Source organism: Anolis sagrei, chromosome X (assembly GCF_037176765.1).
Source record: "Anolis sagrei isolate rAnoSag1 chromosome X, rAnoSag1.mat, whole genome shotgun sequence".
In the NCBI taxonomy this organism is placed as follows: Eukaryota; Metazoa; Chordata; class Lepidosauria; order Squamata; family Dactyloidae; genus Anolis; species Anolis sagrei.
The window spans coordinates 103273361-103301202 of record NC_090034.1 but is presented as its reverse complement, the minus strand read 5'-3'; the positions used below and the strand labels follow the sequence as shown (position 1 = coordinate 103301202).

The 27842-nt window shown below is 41.9% G+C and overlaps 1 protein-coding gene across 1 annotated transcript in view; it reads right to left on the bottom strand.

Annotated features, from left to right (window-relative positions):
• Positions 1-27842, bottom strand: part of LOC137094971 (rho GTPase-activating protein 35-like) — a 118111-nt gene that overhangs the window by 9201 nt on the left and 81068 nt on the right. Inside the window, exons 4-5 of the mRNA XM_067461046.1 lie at positions 3465-3542; positions 1937-2068 (exon numbers count right to left, since the gene is read on the bottom strand). Coding sequence (XP_067317147.1) covers positions 1937-2068; positions 3465-3542 — 210 coding nt within the window. The remainder of the gene's footprint in view (positions 1-1936; positions 2069-3464; positions 3543-27842) is intronic.

Here is a 27842-nt window from a genome sequence, read left to right as displayed (position 1 = left end):
CCTAACTCTTATGAGCTTGGTTTGAACCTGTCATTAATCTCTCAGTCAGATCTTCTCCAGTTATTGGGTTTGTTTTGTTCAAAAAACAAAAAAACAAAAACAAAAACAAAAAAACAAGCACAACCACAGAAAATTAATCCTAATTGCTTCCTTTCTTGAATGCCCTACCTATTCGCCAAAATACCTATCCATTTTACCCGGTCATGCCCAGCTTTTTAAAAAAATTTACCATTACATCTGGCCCTGACATTGGTTTTAATTGTGTCGTGTTTATTGTTAATGTTTACTGTTTGATTTTTATTTACTGCTGTATTGTTGTTGTATTTTATTGTTGTATTGGGTCTCGGCCTATTGTAAGCCGCACCGAGTCCTTTGGGAGATGGTAGCAGGGTATAAATAAAGGTTTATTATTATTATTATTATTATTATTATTATTATTACTCAATTTTATGTATGTCTCTGTATAGCAGTGGTTCTCAACCTGTGGGTCCCCAGATGTTTTGGCCTTCAACTCCCAGAAATCCTAATTGCTGGTAAACTGGCTGGGATTTTTGAAGTTGTAAGCCAAAACACCTGGAGACCCACAGGTTGGGAACCACTGCTGTATAGGAATTAAGTGGTCCAGAGGTCTACAGAATGGGGGGCAATGCCTGGCTTGAGAGCAGTACGTGTGAAAAAGATCTTGGGAGTCCTTGTGGACAACAAGTAAAACATGAACCAACAATGTGATGTGGCGCCAAAAAAGGTCAATGAGATTTTGGCCTGCATCAAGAGGAGCATAGTGTCTACATCTAGGGAAGTCATGCTATCCCTCTATTCTGCTTTGGTTAGACCACACCTGGAATATTGTGTCCAATTCTGGGCACCACAATTCAAGAGAGATATTGAAAAACTGGAATGTGTCCAGAGGAGGGCAACTAAAATGATCAAGGGTCTGGAGAACAAGCCCTATGAGAAGCGTCTTAAGGAGCTGGGCATGTTTTGCCTGAAGAAGAGAAGGCTGAGAGGAGATATGATAGCCATGTATAAATATGTGAGAGGAAGCCACAGGGAGGAGGGAGCAAGCTTGTTTTCTGCTTCCCTGGAGACTAGGACGCAATGGAACAATGGCTTCAAACTACAAGAAAGGAAATTCCATCTGAACATGAGGAAGAACTTCCTGACTGTGAGAGCCGTTCAGCAGTGGAACTCTCTGCCCCAGAGTGTGGTGGAGGCTCCTTCTTTGGAGGCTTTTAAACAGAGGCTGGATGGCCATCTGTCAGGGGTGATTTGAATGCAATATTCTTGGCAGGGGGTTGGACTGGATGGCCCATGAGGTCTCTTCCAACTCTTTGATTCTATGATTCTACCATTCAATATTTAAGGGCTTGGAGGACCTTAACCTGATATAATTAGAATCAGAAGCCAATCAGAAGTTGTGAGCTGCCGAGATGAAGGGGTAAAGCTCATGAGCAACCCTTTATAGCAGTCTTGATCCACACAAAGGCTGAAGAGCAGGCAAGGAAATTAGGATCCTCTCTTTTTAAACACAAGAACGATTTTTCTCAGATCATCTATGCAGCTCTGAACTCTGAGAGAAAAACACAAATGCAGGAAGCCTTGTAGAGGGGTATGTGTTCCAGGCCATGGCAGAGCTAGAGTTGTCATGCCCACTCTGTGCTATTATCCACATATGTATCTGCAACAGAACATGAACAAATATAACAACAACAACAACTTTGTTTTTGTACCCTGCCTCCATCCCCGAAGGGACTCGGGGTGGCTTACATGGGGACGATCCTGATGGTTGCAGAAAGCACCATCTGTTTGAAAAATATAGGAGTTTTTGTGATTACCTCCCCAAGTCAGAGTGCTTTCAAGCCAGGATGAAGAAAGATTGAGAGGTCTGAACATACCTTTATTAATATATAAAAAAAGCCCAATGAGGCATACTCACTGTGGGCCTCCACCAGCTCAGCCTGCATGTTGTAAGGTACCAGGGGTTCAGGCAATTCTGAGAAGAAGCTCTTCATGGCTCCAGCTACAGCATTCACAGTGAAGTCCTTCTCCACAAGGTCCAGATTGTGATCTACATGAACATTTCACAATGATTACACCTTGTCTATCAACGCTACCAAGGCAAACAGCATACCTTTGCCCTACTGAATTTTCAGGTTTCCTAGTTACAAGCATTTTGTCACTCACTGAGAGCTCTCTCTCTCTCTCTCTCTACACACACACACACACACACACACTGTATATACTCGAGTATAAGCCTAATTTTAGGCTGAAAAAGTCCCCCTTAGCTTATACTCAAGTCAAGGTTATTTATTATTTTACTCTGTTATTATTATTATTATTATTATTATTATTATTATTATTGTTGTTGTTATTATTATTATTTTATTTATTATTTTATTCTATTTATTATTACATTTATAATTTTACTCTATTATTATACATTTATTATTTTACTATATAATGGTTGTTATTGCTACATTCATTATTTTACTCTTTATTATTGTTGTTGTTATTACATTTATTATGTTACTCTATTATTATTGGAAGGATACGTAAATAATAATTTAATCAGAGTTGGACAGTCTTATCTTAAATTACCATTTTTGAAAATATTCAAAAATATATAACCTACTGAATCATCAATTAATGTAATTTAATTGGTATCTATTTTTATTTTGCAGTTTACCAATAGCTGCTGCATTTCCCACCCTCGGCTTATACTCGAGTCAATCCGTTTTCTTAGTTTTTTGTGATAAAATTAGGTGCCTCGGCTTATATTTACCTTCTTCAATGTAAATGTGCTTACGTATCCTTCCAATAATAATAAAGAGAGCAACATAACAAATGTAATAATAACAATAACAATAAAAAGAGTAAAATGATGAATGTAGCAATAACAACAATTATACAGTAAAATAATAAATGTATAATAATAGAATAAAAAGATAAATGCAATAACAATAATAATAAATAGAATAAAATAATAAATGAAATGAAAATAATAATAAATAATAACAGAGTAAAATAATAAATAACCTTGACTTGAGTATAAGCTGAGGGGGACGTTTTCAGCCTTAAAAAGGGCTGAAAAACTAGACGTATACTCAAGTATATACAGTATATGTTTTTGGGCAACTGCAATTTCAACTTCAACCTCAAAGAAGTATTTTAAAAACTCTACTAGCCAAATATATGTCTTTTGTGTAATGGTATGTCTTTGTCCCTGGCAGTTCAAAGACATGGTTTATCAGTTTAACATTTGAGTTACCTGTGTGCCATTACATGAATGCTTGTGAACATCACTTTTTCAAAGGGTTGACTTCTAACAAGGTCATGCCTTTCCTTGACTAGTGGTTTTCAAAAGGTGGTCTCCACATGTTCATGGAGATTCAAATTTACCAAAAGGAAATGACATCACTTTTCCTTTTCAAAAAGGTTACGAATGCAATTTTTTCCCAAAATACCTTGATCAAACTGCCGTTGTAAACTCTCCATCTCAGACTTGTTTCCGCTCACCCGGTAGATACCTTCTGTGCCCAACCCTGGCAAGAGAAAAAGAAATCACAAATCTGAAGGACTTAGCACCACCAAGAAGTAGAAAAAGAGAATCGAAGTTTCTGGGAGGGAAATTATCATAAAAGATTAGTTATATTATCAACATTAGGGAACTTTGGTTAAACATTTCCTACTAAATTTATATTAGTCTTAAATGTTTCACTATATCAAGAGAGATCAGAGAAGGTGCTAAAAAAGAAATAAAGGCAGAATTCTAGAAGGTCACAGGAACAGATTTTAAAAAGAAAATATTATTCTACCCCTCTCTAAGCATCCACGTAGCCTTAACATCTAATACTGCGAGGGTTTTAATTGCTACAAGCTGCTCTGGAAGCTCATCTTAGCTGAAAAAGAGGAACTAGTATACATTGATTTTGCCCTTGCAAAACAAGGAATTACAAGCATTGTTATTGAAGGCTTTCATGACCGGAATGACTGGGCTGCTGTGAGTTTTCTGGGCTGTATGGCCATGTTCCAGAAGCATTCTCCCCTGACGTTTCACCCACATCTATGGCAAGCATCCTCAGAGGTTGTGAGGTCTGCTGGAAACTAGAGAGGTTTATATATCTGTGTGGGAACTTTTGCCCAATTCTATTGTTGATGGGGTTCAGAATGTTCTTTGATTGTAGGCGAACTATAAATCCCAGCAACCACAACTCCCAAATGTCAAGATCTATTTTCCCCAAACTCCACCAGTATCCACATTTGGGCGTATTGAGTATTTGTGCAGATCCATCATTGTTTGAGTCCACAGTGCTCTCTGTAGGTAGGTGAACTACAACTCCCAAACTCAAGGTCAATGCCCAACAAACCCGTCCAGTATTTTCTGTTGGTCATGGGAGTTCTGTGTGCCAAGTTTGGTTCAATACTATTGTTGGTGGAGTTCAGAATGCTCTTTGATTGTAGGCTAACTATAAATCCCAGCAACTACAACTCCCAAATGACAAAATCAATCCCCTCCCCAACCCCACCAGTATTCAAATTTGGGTGTATCGGGTATTTGTGCCACATTTCACCCAGTGAATGAAAACACATTCTAAATATTAGATATTTACATGACGATTCATAACAGAAGCAAAATTACAGTTATGAAGCAGAATCATAGAATCATAGAGTTGGAAGAGACCTCATGGGCCATTCAGTCCAACCCCTTGCCAAGAAGCAGGAAAATTGCATTCAAAGCACCCCCGACAGATGGTCATCCAGCCTGTTTCAAAGCCTCCAAAGAAAGAGCCTCCATCACACTCTAGGGCAGAGAGTTCCACTGCTGAACAGCTCTCACAGTCAGGAAGTTCTTCCTCATGTTCAGATGGAATCTCCTTTCTTGTAGTTTGACGCCACTGCTCCATTGCGTTCTAGTCTCCAGGGAAGCAGAAAACAAGTTCACTCCCTCCTCCCTGTGACTTCCCTTCACATATTTATACATAGCCCTCATCATGCCTCCTCTCAGCCTTCTCTTCTGCAGGCTAAACATGCCTGGCTCTTTCAGCCCTTCCTCATAGGGCTTTTTCTCCTGACCCTTGACTATTTTAGTTGCTCTCCTCTGGACACATTCCAGCTTAGTCAACATCTCCCTTCAATTGTGGTGCCCAGAATTGGACACAGTATTCCAGGTGTGGTCTAACCAAGGCAGAATAGAGCATGGGTGGCATGACTTCCCTGGATCTAGGCACTAGACGCCTATTGATGCAGGCCAAAACCCCATTGGCTTTTTTTGCCGCCACATTACATTGTTGGCTCATGTTTAATTTGTTGTCCACAAGGACCCCAAGATCTTTTTCACATGTACTGGTCTTGAGCCACGCGTCCCTCATCCTATATCTTTGCATTTCATTTTTGACAGAAGTCAAACTTGAAAGCTCTTATTGACCCAGGGCCCTCCTTCCTCTTTTCTGATCTCTTTTCCCCTTCTAACAATTAAACATCACCTGGCTGTGTTCTTGAGAAACTCCAAAACAATTCAAGCTGTCACCGTGCTTTAAGGAAGAAGACATCTCAAGATGTGACCTAGTAAACATGTGCCATGCCAAATGCTACATTTCTGAAGGATTAGGGTCCAATCTGCCTCTCTCTTCTGATTGGAGATCCTGACTTATAAAACTACATATAGATAAAAATTCTACAAATGCTTTGCCATCACCTCAGTACTCATAATACAAAGCTTGACTTCTATTTGCATGCAAGCTTCTATGCCAACATAAATGTAATCTGAACCATTTAAAGCCTGCTTTCATACTTGCCAGCATGATGTAAACGACCCAGAGTGTAAATGAAATTCAAGGCAGGAAGAGCAACTGTAATGTACAATGTAAGGTACAATGTCCCTCTCATAGGAACCTTCATGTCATAAGCATTTGAATTAAAACTACCATATTAAATTCAAATCTGATTTGGTGTGCATTGGAAGAGGGGTGGTCTTATACGGCGAGTATATCCCAAACTCTATATTTTAACTGGAAAAGTTGGGGGTCGTCTTATACACCCAGTCGTCTTATATGCCGGAATATACGGTAGTTGTAAAATATGATGGAAAGGTGAGTTGTGGCATGCCTGGTTGCATTTAGGGTTAAAGAAGTTTTTAGCAATTTCACATCTAAGAAAGTTGATAGTGATTTTCAGTGCTGCTTGTAGCTGTCCTAAAGAGGAATGCAAGAAATCTGGCCAGGAAATTTACAATATGAAAAGAGGGAAGGCACCAGAGGGCAAAGGTGGTTGCCCTTCGGAGGAGGAAGGCCTGCTTCAGTAAATATGCACGCTGAGTTGGGGATGGAGGGGGAGCCCAATGTCTCAATTAAGCAATTGTTTTAATTGCCACTTTCCGAGAGGCCAGCCTTTGGGGAGATAAAAGCAGAAGGCCTGCTTGCCTGCCTCCCAGTGAAGGGAGTAGATTGATGATAGGTGAATCTGGGCTGGAGAGGATTTAGTCAGCGTCCAGGTCATCAATTGCGTGGCTTAAAAGCTCTAATTGCCACAGAGGCTGCCTGCACAGGGACCTCATTTCGCAGAAAGCTATTCACCTCATCAGGGAGGGAAAGTGGGTTAATGGACCAGCCCAGAGGGCCGTATCATTCCACGCTGGGAACAAAAGAGCCACTGTGCCTGTGCACCGGGGAGAGGGAAAGGAGCAGCTGCCACCGCCATTTATCTTCCCAGCGCCTCCAGTCCAAACAAACTTGTCAACGGACAATATGGGAAAGATTATGCAGACACACAGGCTACCTGCGCTGTCCGCTCGGAGGCAGCCCGGACTGTGAAGGAAGGTGCATTAAACCCCTCAAGCCGTGGATTCAAACCCAGCCTGGGACTGGTGCAAGTGGATGAACTCAGGTTAAGCGGATTGGGTGAAAAAGTATATCTCTGTGTCACCCAAGTTAACCTCACACTGGGTTCTTCTTATGGTTATTTATTTATCGTGTCAGGGGCAACCAGACAATTATTATTATTATTTTTGGTCGTGTCAGGAGTTACTCCTGGTGTGAAAGAATTGGCCATCTGCAAGGATGTTGCCCAGGGGACCCCTGGATGATTTGATGTTTTTATCATCCTTGTGGGAGACCTCTCTCATGTCCCCGCATGAGGAGCTGGAGCTGATAGAGGGAGCTCATCCGCCTCTCCCCGGATTCGAACCTGCGACCTGTCGGTCTTCAGTCCTGCCAGCACAGGGGTTTAACCCACTGCGCCACTGGGGGCTCCACCAGACAATTGTATTACATTTCTAACAGAACAAAACAAACAAACAGAAAAAACACAAAATTTGCAAGCTTGGTAGTTGATTAAATGTCCTTTGACCAGTAGCTGGCCCCTTGGAGTGTCTCTGGTGTTGCTGCAAGGAGGTCCTCCATTGTGCATGTGGCAGGGCTGAGATGGCATTGCAGCAGGTGGTCAGTGGTTTGCTCTTCTCACACATCCTAGATTATTGTCTAATTGGTTTATACCTCATCTCAACATTTAAATCTTTCATTATAAGTTTATTGTTATTATTTATTTATTTATTTACGACATTTATATGTCGCCCTTCTCACCCCGAAGGAGACTCAGAGCGGCTTACAAGGTATATATACATACAATATATTATTAACATAGTACAATATCAGTTTTAAATATTGCTATATTGCACTATATCAATTATACTGTAATATTATTAGTAATATTACATGTAATATAAATATATAATTATAATATATTATTATTATTGTGTATTATTTTTGTATTATTCCTGATGTTGTTTGCTACTTAGTAAGGCATTGAATGTTTGCCTGTTTTTGTGCTGTAAACCACCCTGAGTCCATGTTGGGAGAGAGGTGTGTTCTAGAAATAATTTATTATTATTATTATTATTATTATTATTATTATTATTCTGACACAAAAACACATTATGACACAGCAAACAAGATATATATGCTGGGAAGTGTTCAACTTGTTATTCTGTGATACAAAATCCATTATTATTATTATTATTATTATTATTAGAAACACAACAAGATGAATCCACAGCAGACACTCTGCTGGCTGTTGTATTGGATCACATGTTGTATTGGATCACATCTGTTGGGAGGGCTTGGATTCCGTGATTCTGCACATCAGAAGGGAGTTGGACTGGATGGCCCTTAGGGTCTCTTCCAACGGTAAGTGCCAAGGATTCTAAAAGGTCTCCAATTGAGCTTCCCCATCCCCACCTCAGCCTTACATTTGAGAGTGCAACAAAGGCATTTCACCTGCAGAAGCTTCAAGGCCTTGTTCATCACACTTAGTTGCATCTCTCTCTCTCTCAAGACACACCATACATTGCCATTTCCTTACAGCCACCCTGTGGTTCCTTATCATTAGGAGGATTTGCAACATGCCATTACTCCACCTCTATGAAAAAAGGTGGTTAGTTAAGCAACCACCTCCGCTGGCTCCATTTTCATACCCGACGGGGCCCAGAAAGAAAATCAAAAGGCAAGCGTGTAAACTCGAAGGGGAAGAAAGGCACCAGCACGAGACATAAAGGGCTGTTTGAACGCAGTCACACAGTCATTAAGCCTTTGCAAGCTCTGGGCTCTGGATAGCAAGCTTGACCCCAAATGCTCCCTGCCGCACCAAACCGAACAAAGCTAGCCTCATTTCTCGGGGAAGGAGATGGGTGCCGTGGAATGAGAGCCTTGATTGCTGCGCAGCATAAAAAAGATCAAAATGGGTGAGATTTTTTGCTCAAAAGCCAGACTGTGCTGGAACAAACAAAACAGATCTTGGGACAAGAACATCTCTAAGATGGCTACGCATAATTAATGCAGTATCCGCACTGTCTCCTACAACATTACGTTTCCCCCACAGATATGCAGCTCTCTTATTCTACAGCAAGTTGCACAAAGACAGCAACAACAAAACATCAACCGCTTATGAGCTGGGAGGACGTATGCGAGCGTACCAACCATACAATGAACTGAGATGAATGCAAGTCAGTTGTAAAAGCCATTCAACTTCACTGCAGAGAAACAGCAATGTTTAATAACAGGCTCAATATTTCCTGCAATCCACTTCCATGTTTACGTTATAAAATCCTGTTTTACACCACGTCCTGGCCACATGCAAAGCTAGCAAACTGCATATACTAAGAACAGTATGTGAGCTATTATCATAAGATTTGTGCATGTGCCAAAACAAAGCAAGAAAGGAAGAACAATGAGCGACAGCGCTACAAATGGATAAGCTGCCTTGGTGGTCAGGTATATTTGAGAGACGATATCAAATCATACAAACCTAACTCTGGATCGAACTCAGCTGTTGCCAATGATCTGTCCACTCCAGATCCAAAATGGTTTTATGCCCGGGTGATATGATATTGTTTCTAGCGCCCACTGTTTGCTTGATATTCAAGCAGTGCTTCTTGTAGGTCAGAGAACGGTCCAGGGTAACTCCCAGGTATTTGCGTGTGCTGCAAGGCTCCAATGGGATTCCTTCCCAGGCAATAATAATAATAATAATAATAATAATTATTATTATTATTATTATTATTATTATTATTTTATTTATACCCTGCTACCATCTCCCCAAGGGACTCGGAGCGGCGTACATGAGGCCAAGCCCAAAAGCATATCAAAACAACAAGCAATAATAAAACAACAATAACCAAAATAAACAGTACAATCAATATAAATCACAAGTAAGCAATAACACACAAGAATTTAAAAACCTATGACTGGGCCAGATGTAATAATTAAAAACTTTTAAAACAGATGCTGGACATGAGAAGAGGGTGTATCTATTGGGAGGGTTTTAAATCAAGGTAAGAACAACCCAACGGGTAATTAAAGTGCTTCTCGGAGTATTTGCTGGAGATTGTTTCCTTTATTCAGGGAAGGCACATTGGAACAGCCACGATTCCAAACTTTTCCTAAAGACTGCCAATGTGGGGTCCTGTCTGATATCCTTGGGGAGTGAGTTCTAGAGTCAAGGGGCCACCATGGAGAAGGCCCTCTCCATTGTCCCCACCAATTGTGCCTGCAAGGGAGGTGGGAGCGAGAGCAGGGACTCCCCAGATGAACGAAGAGATCGCGTGGGTTCATACACAGAAATGTAGTCACACAGGTAGGCGGGTCCCAAACCGTTCAGGGCGTTGTGGGTCAAAACCTGCACCTTGAATTGGGATCGGAAAATGAACGGCAGCCAATGGAGCTCCTTAAACAGGGGGGTTGACCTCTCCCTGTAAGCCGCCCCAGGTAATCCTCAGAGCTCGAGATGCTTGTCTGTTCTTAAGATGGAAAGCACACGTCTGTGTTTTAGATGGGTTAGGAATCAGCTGGTTTTCCCTGTAATAGGCAGTAAGAGCACCTAGAGCTTCGGAGAGCTTCTGCTCAACTATCTCGAAGCTCCTTGCTTGAGCGGTGATGGCATGATCGTCAGCATAGATGAAACTTTCTGTACATTATGCGTGGGTTAAATGATGGCGCAAATGTGTACAAATCGATGGTGATTATGTTGAACAGTACTTTTGTGTAGAGGATAGTTCAGGTATGATCTGTAGCAACTTCTGCTGTTATATGTTAATTTATAATGTTTTTATGACACAGGAGGCAAAACTTTTTGACTCAACCTCGTACATCCTGCATATCAGATATTTTACATGTTGATTCATAACTGTAGCAAAATTACAGTTATGAAGTAGCAACAAAAATAATGTTATGCACAGCATGAGGAACTGTATTAAGGGGTCGTGGCATTAGGAAGGTTGAGAAACACTGGCCTAACTGTTTCAATAGGTACATGATAAGAACTGACAATACGAAGTTAGTCCCTAATGAAGAATGAGCAACCACTTGGGCTTGGAATGACCACTCTGATTTCTGCATAGATCACTACTTGTCTAATGAAAGCCAGTGGCTTTTACGCGCCAGCTGTGATACAAAAAATAAATGAGGGAAATAAGCTTAATTTGCAGGTGAGGACTAACATATCAATACTTAAAAGGAATACAGTGGGAAATGTTAAGAAGTGAAGCATGTTACACTCCGTAAAAAGGATCATTATTTTTCAATCAGAGGTTCAATTAGCAACAGAGGAAAAATTACCCGCTCAGGATTTCTCTATTCAAATCTTGCCAAGGTTGCCTGAGGCTGATCCACATTTGCAATATGAGGATAATACTGGCCTAGCTAACATGGTTGTTGTGAGGATTACAAGATGGCATACGAGAAGTCCTATGAATGTTTCTACTCTATGTTTGCCAAGTTTTAGGACATGAGGATGCTAAAGATTACAAGTTTGCTTATTTCAATGTATTCTCGAAGGCTTTCATGGCCGGAATCACTGGGTTGTTGTAGGTTTTTTCGGGCTAAATGGCCATGTTCTAGAGGCATTCTATCCTGACGTTTCGCCTGCATCTATGGCAAGCATCCTCAGAGGTAGTGAGGTGTGTTGGAACTAGGAAAATGGGTTTATAGATCTGTGGAATGATATCCAGGGTGGGACAAAGGATTCTTGTCCGTTGGAGCTATGTGTGAATGTTTCAACTGACCACCTTGATTAGAATTTGCTGGCCTGGCAGTGCCTAGGGCAATCTTTTTTTCCCCCAATATTTTTTATTTGGGTTTTTTTTATACAGTAAAAGGCTGGGGAACAATCCTGGCATTGCCTGGGGCAATCTTTTGTTGAGAGGTGATTAGCTGTCCTTGTTTGTTTCCTCTCTGTTGTTTTGCTGTTGTAATTTTTGAGTTTTTTTTAATACTGGAAGCCAGATTTTGTTCATTTTCATGGTTTTCTCCTTTCTGTTGAAATTGTCCACATGCTTGTGGATTTCAATGGCTTCTCTGTGAAGTCTGACATGGTGGTTGTGTTCTCATAATATGCTGTGTCCAGGTTGGTTCATCAGGTGCTCTGCTATGGCTGACTTCTCTGGTTGAAGTAGTCTGCAGTGCCTTTCGTGTTCCTTGATTCGTTTTTGGGCAATGCTGCGTTTGGTGGTCCCTATGTAGACTTGTCCATGTTATACGGTAGACTCCTGCAGAAGTAAGTGAGAGGATCCCTCTTGTCCTTTGCTGAATGTAACATTTGTTGGATTTTCTTGGTGGGTCTATAGATAGTTTGTATGTTGTGTTTCCTCATCAGCTTCCCTATGCAGTCAGTGGTTCCCTTGATGTCTGGCAAGAACACTTTTCCTCTGGGTGGATCTTAGTCTTGACGCTTGTGGCTTGTTCTCGGTCTTGCAGCTCTTCTGATGTCTGAGGTGGAGTCTCCACTGGCTTGTAGAGCCCAGTTGAGGTGGTTCAGTTCATCTTGAAGGAGGTGGGCTTCGCAGATTCTTTTTGCATGGTCTGCCAGGGCTTTAATAATGCTTCTTTTTTGACTTGGGTGATGGTTGGAGTTTTTGTGTAGATATCTATCTGTGTTTGTGGGTTTTCTGTACACAGTGTGACCCAATTGTTGATCTGGTTTATGGATGACTTGGACATCGAGAAAAGGCAGTCTTTCTTCATTTTCTTTTTCTTGCTTATTTCAATTTGCAACCCATTCTCTCCCAAATCGTTATTACCTGGGGTCTTTTGTCTGTATTACCAATAGACTGTATCCAAAATCTGTACTTTCGCAGCAACATTTCATTTTTGAAAGTTGTGAATCAGCTCTTTGACACTTTGTTAATTCTTATTTATATTTCGCTTCCTTTCTGCAACGTTACTAGTTATTAGGAAGACTTCAGCTGAAAAATTCAACATGACTCACTGGGGCAAACATGTAAACATTTGGCTTGGCTTTCAGTAGTATTTTAAGGTGTTGTTTGAACAATCACCTTTTCTTACAAAACACAAGGCAGATTAACGGCTTGCTTTTGTTCAGATAGTTTCCAATAGTGTTTAATATGAGGTAATATGCTAACAATTTAAGACTAATGGGCTCTGATCTTTTCATTTCTAACCACACCTAGCTCCTCTTATACCTACCAGCTTACAGACTACATATATGTTCAATCTCTTTTCTTAATTTTTCAGCAGATTCAACACGGAAGAAAAGTGTCAGGCTGCCAAAAGACCACTGTCTTGCACTTCTGAAAACTTCCCCAATAAGAACTATAATAGTTACTGAACCAAGCCTCCTTATTTTAACTCTTTTTCCTGTTAAAAGCTGCAGGGGTTCTGTCACAAAAATGTAAACAATGCTTCCTCCCCCCTTTTACTACAGTAGTCAAGTGATTTGTTTGTGTAGATGGCCTACTTAAAAATCCAGTTGTTGAAGCAAGCATCCTTCTGTACTGTTCTAATAAACTGAGTATTAGTCATCACTTGACCAAAGCTTTCTGGACCACTCTGTCAACTACCATGTCGGACTACATAGAGAAGCCACTGAAATACACAAGCATGTGGAAAATTTCAACAGAAGGGAGCATGCCGTGAAAAGGAACAAAATCTGGCTATTGGTATTAAAATACTCTAAAATCAGGACAGTAAATCAAGAGCAAGAAGGGGAATTCCAGACAGAATCAGTCAAAGCCAACTAATACCTTCCAACAAAGGATTCCCCTGGGCAGCAATCAGCCAGGCTTTGGAGCTGATAGGACATTAAATGCTAATCAAGCTATCCATTTGCAACATTTACACTTGTCTCAAACAGACAAGAGTTCTTTCTTCCACCCTGGGCATTCCAGAGATATATAAACCTCACTTGCCTAGTTTCCAACAGACCTCACAACCTCTGAGGATACCTTCCATAGATGTGGGTGAAACATCAGGAGAAAATGCTTCTTGCAATACAGACCAGAAAACTCACAGCAACCCATTGAGTCTAGTCATGAAAGCCTTAGACAACACAAAGCTTTCTGTAATTATATGAGTGACCTTTGGGCCACAATCGCCCTCCAAAACATCTATAATACACAATGAAATTTGTAAGTTGCCCAAGTTCCTCTGAACGCAACATTGCAATGAAGTGATCTCTAACAATACAGAGGATCATAGTTCCAAAGATGAGTTTCTTGGTGGGATATTAGTGAGCCACCAAAATGAGATGCGGCTTCTCTTGTTTACTGCCGTCGGTTCACCAACATGCCCTTGCGCTATGCTACACTGAGTATGCATGCCCAGTGTGGAACACATCTCACCACGCTAAAACAGTGGATGTGGCTCTTAATGAGACATGCCGCACTATCACGGGGTGTCTGCGCCCTACACCACTGGAGAAATTACACTGTCTAGCTGGTATTGCATCACCTGACATCCGCCAGGAAGTAGCAGCCTATAGCGAAAGGACCAAGGCAGTGACATCTCCCGCTCATCCCTTGTTTGGGTATCAGCCAGCACGTCAACGACTTAAATCAAGAAATAGTTTTCTAAGATCTACAGAGACACTCACTGGAACAACCCAGCAAGCGAGAGTCCAAAAGTGGCAGCCTCAAACCCAGAACCTCAATCAATGGCTGATACCAAATGAGAGACTCCCCCCGGGCACAAAGAAAACTGGGCGACTTGGAAGGCGCTGAACAGACTGCGCTCTGGCACCCACGAGATGCAGAGCCAACCTCAAGAAATGGGGCTACAAAGTGGAATCCACAACATGCGAGTGTTGAGAAGAGCAAACCACTGACCACCTGCTGCAATGCAAACTGAGCCCTGCTACATGCACAATGGAGGACCTTCTTGCGGTAACACCAGAGGCAACCCAAGTGGCCAGATACTGGTCAAAGGGTATTTCATCAACTACCAAGGTGGCAAACTTTGTGTTTTGTCTGTCTGTCTGTTTGTTTGTTTTGTTAAAAATGTAATACAACTGTCTGGTTGCTCCTGACACAATAAATAAAACCAACATGCCGGTTCTTTTCCCCATGCACCGGAGCTCTTTCGCATGAGCACAGTGAGAGCATTATGACTCCATTTTAACGGTCAAGTCTCCATCTTAGGGCCTCCTGGAACTTGCAGTGAAAGGAGGCATATTTATACATCTCAGCCAGAGAGCTCCAATGCCTCACCAAACCATAAACTCGCAGGATTCCACAGATTGCAAGAATGCAAGTTGCAAGACAATTGTAGTGCTATAATGGTGTGATGTGGAAGGGCCTCCCAATAGGTCCCAAAACATGCCAGGCATCTTATCCCTCTTTGTTCCAGAATCTCAAAGTTATTCATTCCATATCTAAAACAACCAAGAGAAAAATTGTGCTTTTGCTTGCTTTCTTTTCAATCACAAATTTGAAGATTTCCATATTTTGTATTGTTTTTATGGTCTTTGAGAAATCCAAGGCACTGGCTTTTCAAGAGCTAGTTCTCCAAAAGTCTACAAGTCTCTAAATAAGCACATCTGCACACGACATCCATTGCTGTAAAACTCCATTTCGACAAAACTGCACCGTTAGGCCAAAATTGTGGACAAGGCTTCCTGAAGCTGTCAGCTCTCTTTCCATGTTCTTGACTCAAAGGCTCTTGTTGATAACTCTGCTGAAATGCATAACATTTCAGCCACTAGGACAATTTTTTAAACATATCCAAAAGACTTAAGGACAAACAAGGACACGGGGAGTGATTGGCAAAAAGAAAAAGCAATAAAAGTCTCAGCACATAAACAAGTAACTTTGTGATCTATGAGAGAAACTGAGGGCCTTGTCAATCCAATTTTTCACAATTCTGAGCAAGCTACTAAGCCACAAAGACTTCCCACGTCAGAACCCATTTTGAGTTTACAACACTGGGATGGTGCTCAGCTGGAGAGTATAGCATTCTTCCTGCAACATGCAGCATCCAGGTGTATATCAACTGCAAGCCATAGAAGCCCCTTAGGACTAATATCCTAGGCTTCCCATTGATCAAATGGAACCCATTCTAGTTAGTGATCCTGTTATCTATATTAGAAAATGTGGACAATTTACGCTACCTTGGCAGCCACCTCTCCACAAAAGTCAACATTAACACTGAAATACAACACCGCCTGAGCTCTGCGAGTGCAGCATTTTCCCGAATGAAGCAGAGAGTGTTTCAGGACCGGGACATTCGTAGGGAGACCAAGGTGCTTGTTTATAAAGCTACTGTCCTCCCAACCCTGCTGTATGCCTGCGAGACGTGGACTGTCTACAGACGTCACATGCAACTCCTGGAACGATTCCATCAGCGCTGCCTCCAGAAAATCCTGCAAATCTCTTGGGAAGACAAGCGGACAAATGTCTGCGTGCTGGAAGAAGCAAAGACCACTGGCATTGAAGTGATGGTCCTCCGCCATCAACTCCACTGGACCGGCCACGTTGTCCAGATTCCTGACCACCGTCTCCCAAAGCAGTTGCTCTACTCCGAACTCAAGAATGGAAAACGGAATGTTCGAGGACAGGAAAAGAAATTTAAAGATGGGCTTAAAGCCAACCTTAAAAACTCTGGCATAGACACTAAGAACTGGGAAGCCCTGGCCTTTGAGTGCTCCAGCTGGAGGTCAGCTGTGACCAGCAGTGCTGCAGAATTTGAAGAGGCACGAATGGAGGGCGAAAGAGAGGAATGTGCCAAGAGGAAGGCGCATCAAGCCAACCCCGACCAGGACCGCCTTCCACTTGGAAACCAATGTCCTCACTGCGGGAGACGATGTAGATCAAGAATAGGGCTGCATAGTCACCTACAGACCCACCCTGGAGGATTATCATACTCAGACAACAAGGGATTGCCTAAGTAAGTATCTATATTTACACTCTCCTTCTTGAGTCAAATTTGGGTACCAAATTTATATTTAGCACATTCACACCCTGTCTGTCCACAGAAGAGCACAGTCAACACACATGGCCTCCTCTGTGGTAGATTCCCTGGGAGACAGTGACTGATCCAAGGTCATTCCGTGAGTTTAATTTAGGGTTTAATGCCGGGTTCAGCCAACTCAGTCCAACAGTAGCACCCCACCCAACCACACCTCATGCCCTGTGAAAACACACCGGGGACAAGTCAGTTTGTGCCCTGAACATGCCCTTGGCACCTGATAGCAAGTTCTAACATTGTCTCCTGGAAGGAGAGGTAAGAAGAAACTCCAAGTGGATTCAGGTTGGCCAGTGGAGATTTTACCAACTCACAGAAACAACACCACAACAAATTTGCATCTTGGTTACAAAACGGGTAGTTTCAGTGCTTAAAGGTATGCTAGTATTAGACCTGATTGGGCCTAAATACTCTAAAGATACCCAAATTGTGTCTCATTGTGAAAGCACGGTCAGCTTCCAAGACCAGACTGCATCTGGTTAGTACTTGGATGGGAGGCTATCATAGAATACTTGAGTCACCTTCGGGCTTGAGAAAGGCAGGAAAGAAATACTGTAAATATTTATTTATTTACTTTATTTACTTTGCTTATATACCGCTGTTCTCAGCCCGAAGGCTGAGAACAGCGGTATATAAAGAAACAAACAAACAAACAAATACTGGGTCAGTATATAAACAAACAAACAAACAAACACTGGGTCATTTGGGCTCTATTTCAGAGGAAGGAACTGGCAAAACTACGTCTGAAGATCCCTTGCTTAAGAAAACCCTATAAAAGTCATAGAAGCCCCATCTACACTGCCATTAAATGCAGTTTAGAATGCAAGGGACGAAGAGAATTATATGGCAGTGAAGACTCATATAATGCATTATATGGCAGTGTAGATGGGGCCAGAGTTGCCACAATTTGGCAGGCAACTTGAAGACATACACATTAGAAGAAGAAGAACTTCTAATTGCAAGCCCAGGCAAGCATACAATTGAAATCAAGCAATAACAAATTACTGCGTTGTAGGTTTTTTCGGGCTATATGGCCATGTTCTAGAGGCATTCTCTCCTGACATTTCACCTGCATCCATGGCAAGAATCCTCAGAGGTAGTGAGGTCTGTTGGAAGTAGGGAAATGGGTTTATATATCTGTGGAATGACCAGAGTGGGACAAAGAACCCTTCTCTGTTGGAGCTAGGTGTGAATGTTTCAACTAACCACCTTGATTAGCATTCGATGGCCTGGCAGTGCCTGGGGCAATCTTTTGTTGAGAACTCAGCCATAGCAGAGCACCTGATGAACCAACCTGAACACAGCACATTATTTGAGAACACAGAAATGCTGGACCACTCTCACAGCCACCATGTCAGACTACACAGAGAAGCCATTGAAATCCACAAGCATGTGGACAATTTCAGCAGAAAGGAGGAAACCATGAAAATGAACAAAATCTGGCTACCAGTATTAAAAAACTCAAAAATTACAACAGCAAAACAACAGAGAGGAAACGAACAAGGACATCTAAGCACCTCCAACAAAAGATTTCCCCAGGCACTGTCAGGCCATCAAATGCTAATCAAGTGGTCAGTTGAAACATTCACACCTAGCTCCAACAGCCAAGAGTTCTTTGTCCCACCCTGGTCATTCCACAGTTATATAAACCCTTCTTCCTAGTTCCAACAGATCTCACTACTTCTGAGGATGCTTGCCATAGATGCAGGCGAAACGTCAGGAGAGAATGCCTCTAGAACATGGCCATATAGCCCGAAAAAACCTACAACAACCCAGTGATTCCGGCCATGAACGCCTTCAACAATACAATAACAAATTACAATTTAAAAAGCATAAAACAGCATAACAATAGTAAACAACCATCAAGCAATAAAAGACTAATTTTGAATAGGGGGGGGGAAGGCCAATATGCAAGCTGATTAAAGAATAATTGGTTTAATAAGGTGGATGGAAATGTATAATAGCATAGGAAATATCATGAAAACAGAGCAATTCAACAGGATCCGTGTAACTTACAAAATGCGACTAGTAATGTAATATAGGAACGAACCCACATTTTTTGTATCAGGAGTGACTTGAGAAACTGCAAGTTGCTTCTGGTGTGAGAGAATGGCCGTCTGCAAGGACATTGCCCAGGGGATGCCTGGATGTTTGATGTTTTACCATCATGTGGGAGGCTTCTCTCATGTTCCTGCATGGGAAGCTGGAGTTGACAGATGGGAGCTCACCCTACTCCCCAGATTCAAACCACCGACCTTTCGGTCAGCAGTCCTGCTGGCACAAGGGTTTGACCCATAGTGCCACCGGGGGCTCCACTATTACTTCTCAAACTCTAATGGAAAAGTTTTAAAACAATACCACACTTATTTCTGCTTGTTTGCTTCTGAAGAACGGCTTCCAAACAATCCTTTAGACTATTCATTATGTACTCTTTCCTTTCGGTGTAACATAAAGACATGCGAAAGGAATACATAGAGAAATGTTGCTTACTATTTATACATTCAGCTCATCTAAGTTCAGGCTGGCTAGAAAAATTATGTTTCAGATGAACCGCTATAGCTTATATACATAAATTGAAAATGCATTCTGGTCCGAACAAGTAATGCTTCTGCGCACAAAAGCTGATAAGCGATGAATAACAGAAGTGTGAAAGTTTGAGGTTGGATATATGAAAGATGCATAACTCATGCGCGTGTGACTGACTGCATGATTGATGATGCTGCGCCAAGTTCCAGACATACCAGAAATTCAAATGGGCTTGAATGCAGACAGAGCAGACAGCGACAAGCAGCACCTGATTTCCCCAATTTCAACACTGCTTTAATTTGGTTTAAAAACAAATGAGGCAACTTCAGTGACATGAAAGAAAACTGTTTGGATGCCACTTCTCTCTACACAGTAATCAAGAATTATAAAACCTTGTATTGGAACATTTAATTGCTTGCTACTTTGAATAGGCTACGTTTGCTCTGAGACATGTGATGGTGACACAACTAAGTTGATTATTAGTGTGACTTTTGAGTGCCTTACCATGTTGGAACTTTATGCTTATTTGACGGTATTAACTGGCTATTTTAATGAAAAAATGATGGCATGTTGATGTTCAACATACTCATGTTATCATCCAACAACATTATATCTAAGTACAGTGTTCGCTCGCTACTTCACGGTTCACTTTTTGTGGACTCGCTGTTTCGCGGGTTTTTGCAGTACTCGTTCTGCACATGCATAGTACGCCTGCCATTGGCCCACAGCCCTGCCAGCGGTTGTCAATCCCAGCTTGTTTACCCTACTGGGCCACCAATGAGGCTTGGAGATGAGGTCACGTCCCAGTTTATGAATGGTTGCTATTGCCCAGGGTGGCATTCTAATCCCGCCTCCTGGCAACGATGGAGTGTGGAAGGGGTTTTATGTGTGTTTTGTGTGTGTATATGTGTATTTATGTGGTTATGCGCATGCGTTGTATTGTATTTTTTTTGGCTTTTTAAGTACCTTATGAGTGATGGTCACTCGTTGGCCTGAAAAGTGTATTGTGTCCAAATTTGGTGTCTGTTCACCCAGTGGTTTTTGAGCGATGTTAATCCCACAAACGAACATTACATTTTTATTTATATAGACTAGCTGTCCCCTGCCACGCATTGCTGTGGCCCAGTCTGTATACATGTGTTTTGTGTGTGTATATGTGCGTATGTGTGTGTATATATCTGTATATATGTGTGTGTTTGCATATATGTGTGTGTGTTTGTGTGTGTGTATATGTGTGTAAATATTTGTGTATGTGTGTTTATATGTGTGTATGTATGTGTATATGTATTTGTGTGTGCATGTGTATATGTATATATGTGTATATGTGTATATTTGTGTGTGCATGTGTATATGTATATGTGTGCATGTATATGTCTGCATATGTGTATATTTGTGTGTGCATGTGTATATGTATATATGTGTGTATGTATATGTGTGCATATGTGTATATTTGTGTGTGTTTGTGCATATATACATGTGTGTGTGTATGAATGTGTGCATGTGTATATGTATATGAGTGTATTTGTATATGTATATATGGTGTATTTTTGGGGTTTTTAAGTCTCTTCCGCTGGGGTTTTGTGTGTGTGTGTTTAGGGACGATGGACACTCACTGGACTGTTAGGTGTTTTGTGTCCAAATTTGGTGTCAATTTGCCCAGTGGTTTTTGAGTTCTGTTAATCCCACAAACGAACATTACATTTTTATTTATATAGATATAGCATCCCTACTTTGCGGATTTTCACTTTTTGCAGGTATTCCTGGAACGTAACACCCATGATAAGCGAGGAAACACTGTAGTTGTGACTGCGATATAATGCTGTTGGACGAGAACATGAGTATGTTGAACATACCTTGAAGCAGGATCTCTGGGACCGGAATAGCTGCCGTGGTAAATCAGATCAAACACCTACGGAGGGTAATGTCCCACATCACACAAAGGCTAACCAAAAGTTCAGTGAATTAGTAGCGATGGTGCTTTCTGCACTCTCAACAATACTGAAAGTACTCCAGATATTTTTGCTCAAAAGCCAACCTTCACATGAAATGTGCAGCATAATAATAAACATGCACAAGATCTGTAAACAGTGAAATTCATAATTTATTTGCACCACCTCCGGCTGGTTTGATACGAGCAAAACAACCTGCAATTTCCACACAGCATAACAGAAATCAAAACATAAAGGAGTGGCCAGAACAAAGGTTTTGGTCAAACAAGACTAGTGGTTCGGCACAAACGAAGATGAGTGATTCAGCGTGCAAATAGAACCGAGCAATTGTGAGCCATAATTTGCTAATCTGCCAGGACTCTCCCTCCCCTCCACGGTTTACATTAATCGCATTGCATCATCAAACCAGCTGCCACAACTAACCACTCTTGTAACCACAGTTTGTAAATCCAAGTTCAAACTATTATTTTGAGGTTGATCCTAATTAGCACACAAGTAGGTATGAGGAAATTTTGGTCCTCCAGATGTTTTGGTCTAGACTTCCCATCAGCCTCATTTAACAGTGTCCATGGGAAGGAACTGTGTCAGTCGACGTCTAAAACATCTAGAAGGCCAAATGTTCCCCACCAGAACAACCTACAGAACTGTTTAGGAGCATCCCATAACCATCTGGATGGCCACTCTCCAATGAGAGAGTGCTAGAGTAGATAGGACCCTTACTCTGAGCCCTTCCTCTGTTCTGTTTCAACCAGGCTTGTATCAGAGTCAGCAGAATACTGAACTAAAGCAAAGTACAACAAACAGAAAGGAAATATGTTCATGAAGGCTGGAGGCCTGATGGAAGGATTATAGTTTGAAAGTCATCTCCAAGTCATTCATTGTCTTAGCCCTAGCTTTCCACTGCATTAAAAATAAGATCTATTTTCAGTGGCTTTGCAAAGTTCTGGAGAGACTTATTTTGCACAGAATTATGGAAAAAATAGACCCCTGTCTGATTCCACAGCAAGCAGGCTTCAGGAAAGGCAAAAGCTGCACATCGCAAGTGTTGAACCTGATTCAGCACATAGAAGATGACTTTGAAAGGCAGCAGATCACAGGAGCTGTCTTCATAGACCTGTCAGCGGCTTATGATACTGTAAACCACCGCCTCCTCCTGAGAAAAATGTATAATATCACAAAGGACTGCCACCTCACCCGCCTCATAGGAAACCTGCTACAAAACAGAAGCTTTTTTGTTGAGTTCCAGGGCCAGAGAAGCAGATGGCGGAAACAGAAGAACGGCCTGCCTCTGGGGAGCGTGCTTGCCCCATCCATGTTCAACATTTACACAAGTGACCAGCCACTGCCAGAAGGGACAGAGAGTTTCATCTATGCTGATGATTGTGCCATCACCACCCAAGCAGAGAGCTTTGAGATGGTTGAACAGAATCTATCTGAAGCTCTAGGTCAGTGGTTCTCAACCTGGGGTCCCCAGATGTTTTTGGCCTACAACTCCTAGAAATCCTTGCCAGTTTACCAGCTGTTAGGATTTCTGGGAGTTGAAGGCCAAAAATATCTGGGGACTCCAGTTTGAGAACCACTGCTCTAGGTGCCCTTACTGCCTATTACAGGGGAAACCAGCTGATCCCTAATCCATCTAAAACACAGACATGTGCTTTCCTCCTTAAGAACAGACAAGCATCCCGAGCTCTGAGGATTACGTGGGAAGGAATCCCACTGGAGCATTGCAGCGCACCGAAATACCTGGGAGTCACTCTAGACCATGCTCTGACCTACAAGAAGCACTGCCTGAATATCAAGCAAAAGGTGGGTGCTAGAAACAGTATCATACGAAAGCTGACTGGCACAACCTGGGGATCACAACCAGACATAGTGAAGACATCTGCCCTTGCGCTGTGCTACTCTGCTGCTGAGTATGCATGCCCAGTGTGGAACAAATCTCTCCACGCTAAAACAGTGGATGTGGCTCTTAATGAGACATGCTGCATAATCACGGGGTGTCTGCGCCCTACACCACTGGAGAAATTACACTGTCTAGCACCACCTGACATCTGCCGGGAAGTAGCAGCCAATAGTGAAAGGACCAAGGCAGTGACATCTCCAGCTCATCCCTTGTTTGGGTATCAGCCAGCACGTCAATGACTTAAATAAAAAAATAGTTTTCTAAGATCTACAGAGACACTCGCTGGAAAACCCCAGCAAGCGAAAGTCCAAAAGTGCCAGGCTCAAACCCAGAACCTCAACCAATGGCTGATACCAAACGAGAGATTCCCCCTTAGGCACACAGAAAACTGGGTGACTTGGAAGGTGCTCAACAGACTGCGCTCTAGCCCCATGAGATGCAGAGCCAACCTTCAGAAATGGGGCCAAAAAGTGGAGTCCACGACATGCGAGTGTGGAGAAGAAGAAACCACTGACCACCTGCTGCAATGCAACCTGAGCCCTGCTACATGCACAATGGAGGACCTTCTTGCGGCAACACCAGAGGCATTCCAAGTGGCCAGATACTGGTCAAAGGACATTTAATCAACTATCAAGCTTGTAAACTTTTGTGTTTTGTCTGCTTGTTTGTTTGTTTTGTTAAAAATGTAATACAAATGTCTAATTGCTCCTGACATGATAGATAGATAGATAGATAGATAGATAGATAGATAGATAGATAGATAGATAGAGGCTTTGCAATGTTTTTCAAGACATCAGTAGATGGAAGCCATGAAAACTCAAAGGGGAGTCTGCCTTGAAATACACCTTCCCGTTTCCTTTGTTTAACCCAGCCAAGCTGATCATGTTGGATAATGGCTATCACATTAAGTAGTGCTTAATGGAGCCAGGAGCCTGCTTAATTCACTCTTTATTACCAGCCTGCATTGAGGAAATACTAACAATCTGCAATATTGCACCGAACCATTTTATTCATTTACAAGATGGGGGTGGATGGAGATTAGTTTTAAATCCTGACTGGAAATAACAGAGCCAATTCTTGCTACATTTAGCATATCCTTGGAACAAGACCGGAAATGCCAAAATTTATTGAATTAAGGAAAATGATTCATTTGCATGGGGATAGCTGTACAGTTGGGAAAGGGGCTACAGTGCATTGGTAGGCATCCACTTGGTTATAGAAAATCCCATTGATTACCATATATACTCAAAGATAAGCCATGTTTTCCAACCACTTTTTGAGCTGAAAAAGCCTCCTTCAGCTTATAATGGGGACAAGCAGGGCAGTGGAGCCTGGAGGCCACTGGTTGCAATATTATTATTATTATTATTATTATTATTATTATTGACACAAAAGCACAGTATGTCACAGCCAACGAGATCTCTAGGCTGGATTTCGTATCACAAAATCACAAGTCGAACATTTCCCAAGAGTTTAGGATTGTGTGGTATATTTTCAAATGATGCGTGCAGATCCAAGTCAGGTGCCCTTCTGCAGTTGACAGATCGTGATTTTGTCAATGTTTATTGTTTCCAAATGCCGGCTGAGATCTTTTGGCACGGCATCCAGGGTGCCAATGACCACTGGGACCGCCTGTACTGGTTTATGCCAGAGCCTTTGCAGTTCAATTTTGAAGTCTTTGAAATACAGTAAATATTCAAAAACATTTAACCTACTGATGCCTCAATTTGTAATTTTATTGCTATGTATTTTTATTGTGAAATGTACCAGTAGCTGCTGCATTTCCCATCCTCAGCTTATACTCGAGGCAATAGGTTTTTCCAGTTTTTTGTGGCAAAATTAGGTGCCTCAACTTATATTTGGGTCAGTTTATACTCGAGTATATATGGTAAGTTGCCCAAGGCAGGAAAGTACTTCTCTGTGGTTCAGACTCGGTGGTTCAGACTCTGTCAGACAACACCAAAAGGACGTAGGTAAAGGGACCAATGACCCAAGTTAATGTAACACAGACAGGTGACAGGACAAAATACCCCACAGAGTGCTCAGTATGCATTACTTGTTTTTAAATTTACCCAAAGCAGAATACAGAATTTCCACACATTGCATAGATCAGCCACGTTCTCTTTGTGGTGTTTTCCTCCCAGCTAATTTTGGATCCTCAGGGAATTTCTTACTTAAGTCTTGAAAACAAAAAAGTAAATATAGATGCACAAAATCACACTCTGCTTGATACCACCGAACCTCAGGAAGTAGTCAAGCAATTTTCCTTCAAATCAAAATTCACTTTCAGTTTTCTTGGTCCCTAAATAAACTGATTGGTAGAGGCTCCGCGTTCAAAGTCTTAATTGGGGGAAACTGCTGAGAGAGTACGTTGGGACTGGGCTTTAGCTCTCCACCTTCTATTTGGAGGTTGCAGATTCTCTAATTCTTCCCACAGAAATCAATGGAGACAGTCTTCCCCATCAATTTCTGTAGGGTGATTTAATGGTGCTCCTGGTGCCAAAAGAGCAGACAGAGTAACCCACTGCTGAAAAATCCCTTGCTCCGAGCTCTTTGCTGATGAGCTACATTTCAATTTTCTCTTCTCCCAAAAGACCAATGTTCTAGGACGAAGCAGGTGGGAGGCATAATGCCAATGTCTCCTGAAAGGAAAGCATTAAGGATCCAAAAGCTCATGTCTGGGACAGAGCTTGGCAAACTTTAACCACTAGATGGTTCAGATATGTGGTTGACACCTTCACCATTTGGAGCCATAGAGAAGAAGAACTAAACAAGTCCCTGGACCACTTTAACAACATCCACCCAAACATCCAATTCACCCCGGAAAAAGAAAATGAAGGGAAACTGCCATTTCTAGATGTCCTAGTCTTCTGCAAACCAGATCAATAATTGGGTCACACAGTTTACATACACAGATAGATATCTACATAAAAACTCCAACCATCACCCAAATAAAAAAAGAAGCACCATTAAAGCCTTGGCAGACCATGCAAAAAGAATCTACAAACTGCACCTCCTCCAAGACTAACAGAACCACCTAAACTGGGCTCTACAGGCCAATGGAGACTCCACCACAGGCATCAGAAGAGCTGCAAGACCGAGAACAATGCACGAGAGTCAAGACAAAGATCCACCCAGAGGAAAAGTGTTCTTGCCAGACATCAAGTAGTCATCCACAAACCCAATCAACAATTGGGTCACACAGTTTACATACATGGAAAGATCTCTACATAAAAACTTCAAGTATCACCCAAATCAAAAAAGAAGCACCATTAAAGCCCTGGCAGACCATGCAAAAAGAATCTGTGAACCACACCTCCTCCAAGATTAACTGAACCATCTAAACTGGGCTTTACAATGGGGACTCCACCACAGGCATCAGAAGAGCTGCAAGATCGAGAACAAACCGCAAGAGTAAAGACAAAGATTTACCCAGAGGAAAAGAGTTCTTGCCAGACATCAAGGGAACAACTGACTGCATAGGGAAGCTGATGAGAAAACACCATCTACAAACAATCTACAGACCCACCAAGAAAATCCAACAACTGCTACGTTCAGCAAAGGACAAGAGGGATCCTCTCACTTCTGCAGGAGTCTACAGTATACCATGCAACTGTGGACAAGTCTACAGAGGGAACACCAAACGCAGCAGCATTGCCCAGACACGAATCAAGGAACCTGAAAGGCACTGCAGACTACTTCAACCAGAGAAGTCAGCCATAGCAGAGTACCTGATGAACCAACCTGGACACAGGATATTATTTGAGAAGACAGAAATGCTGGACCACTCCAACAATTACCATGTCAGACGACACAGAGAAGCCACTGAAATCAGACATAGCAGAGCACCTGATGAACCAGCCTGGACACAGCATATGATTTAAGAACGCAGAAATGCTGGACCACTCCAAAAACCACCATGTTAAGCTACACAGAAAAACCATTGAAATCCACAAGAAGCCATGTGGACAATTTCAACAGAAAGGAAGAAATAATGAAAACAAACAAAATCTGGCTCCCAGTATTAAAAAAAAACTCTAAAATTATAGCAGTAAATAAAGAACAACATTGAAAAAACAGGGGAACTCTAGACAAGAAACAATCGGGGACAGCTAATCATCTCTCAACAAAGGATTCCCCCAGGCAGTAAGAAGCCAAACCTTGAAAACTGCTAGGCCATTAAATGCTAATCAAGGTGGCCAATTGCTACATTCACACCTATCTCCAACAGGTAAGACTTCTTCCTCCCACCCACAGAAACCGCATTTTCCTAATTTCCAACAGACCTCACAACCTCTGAGAATTTATTTATTTTATTTATCTCAATAAATGTAAAAATGGCAAAGCATCTGGCCTGGATGATCTACGGATGGAACAAATCAAGAACTTTGGTCCAAAAGCAAGGTGGTGGCCACTGGAGCTGATGAACAACTGCACTGCATCCTGTCAGATCCCCAAAATCTGGAGGAAAGCAAGAGTCATCGCCATCTTGAAGCCAGGCAAAGACCGTAATGATCCAAAAAGCTATAGACCAATCTTCCTGTTGTGCCACCTCTACAAAGTTCTGGAGAGACTTATTTTGCATAGAATTATGGAAAAAATAGACCCATGTCTGATCCCACAGCAAGCTGGTTTCAGGAAAGGCAAAAGCTGCACATCGCAAGTGCTGAACCTGACTCAGCACATAGAAGATAGCTCTGAAAGGCAGCAGATCACAGGAGC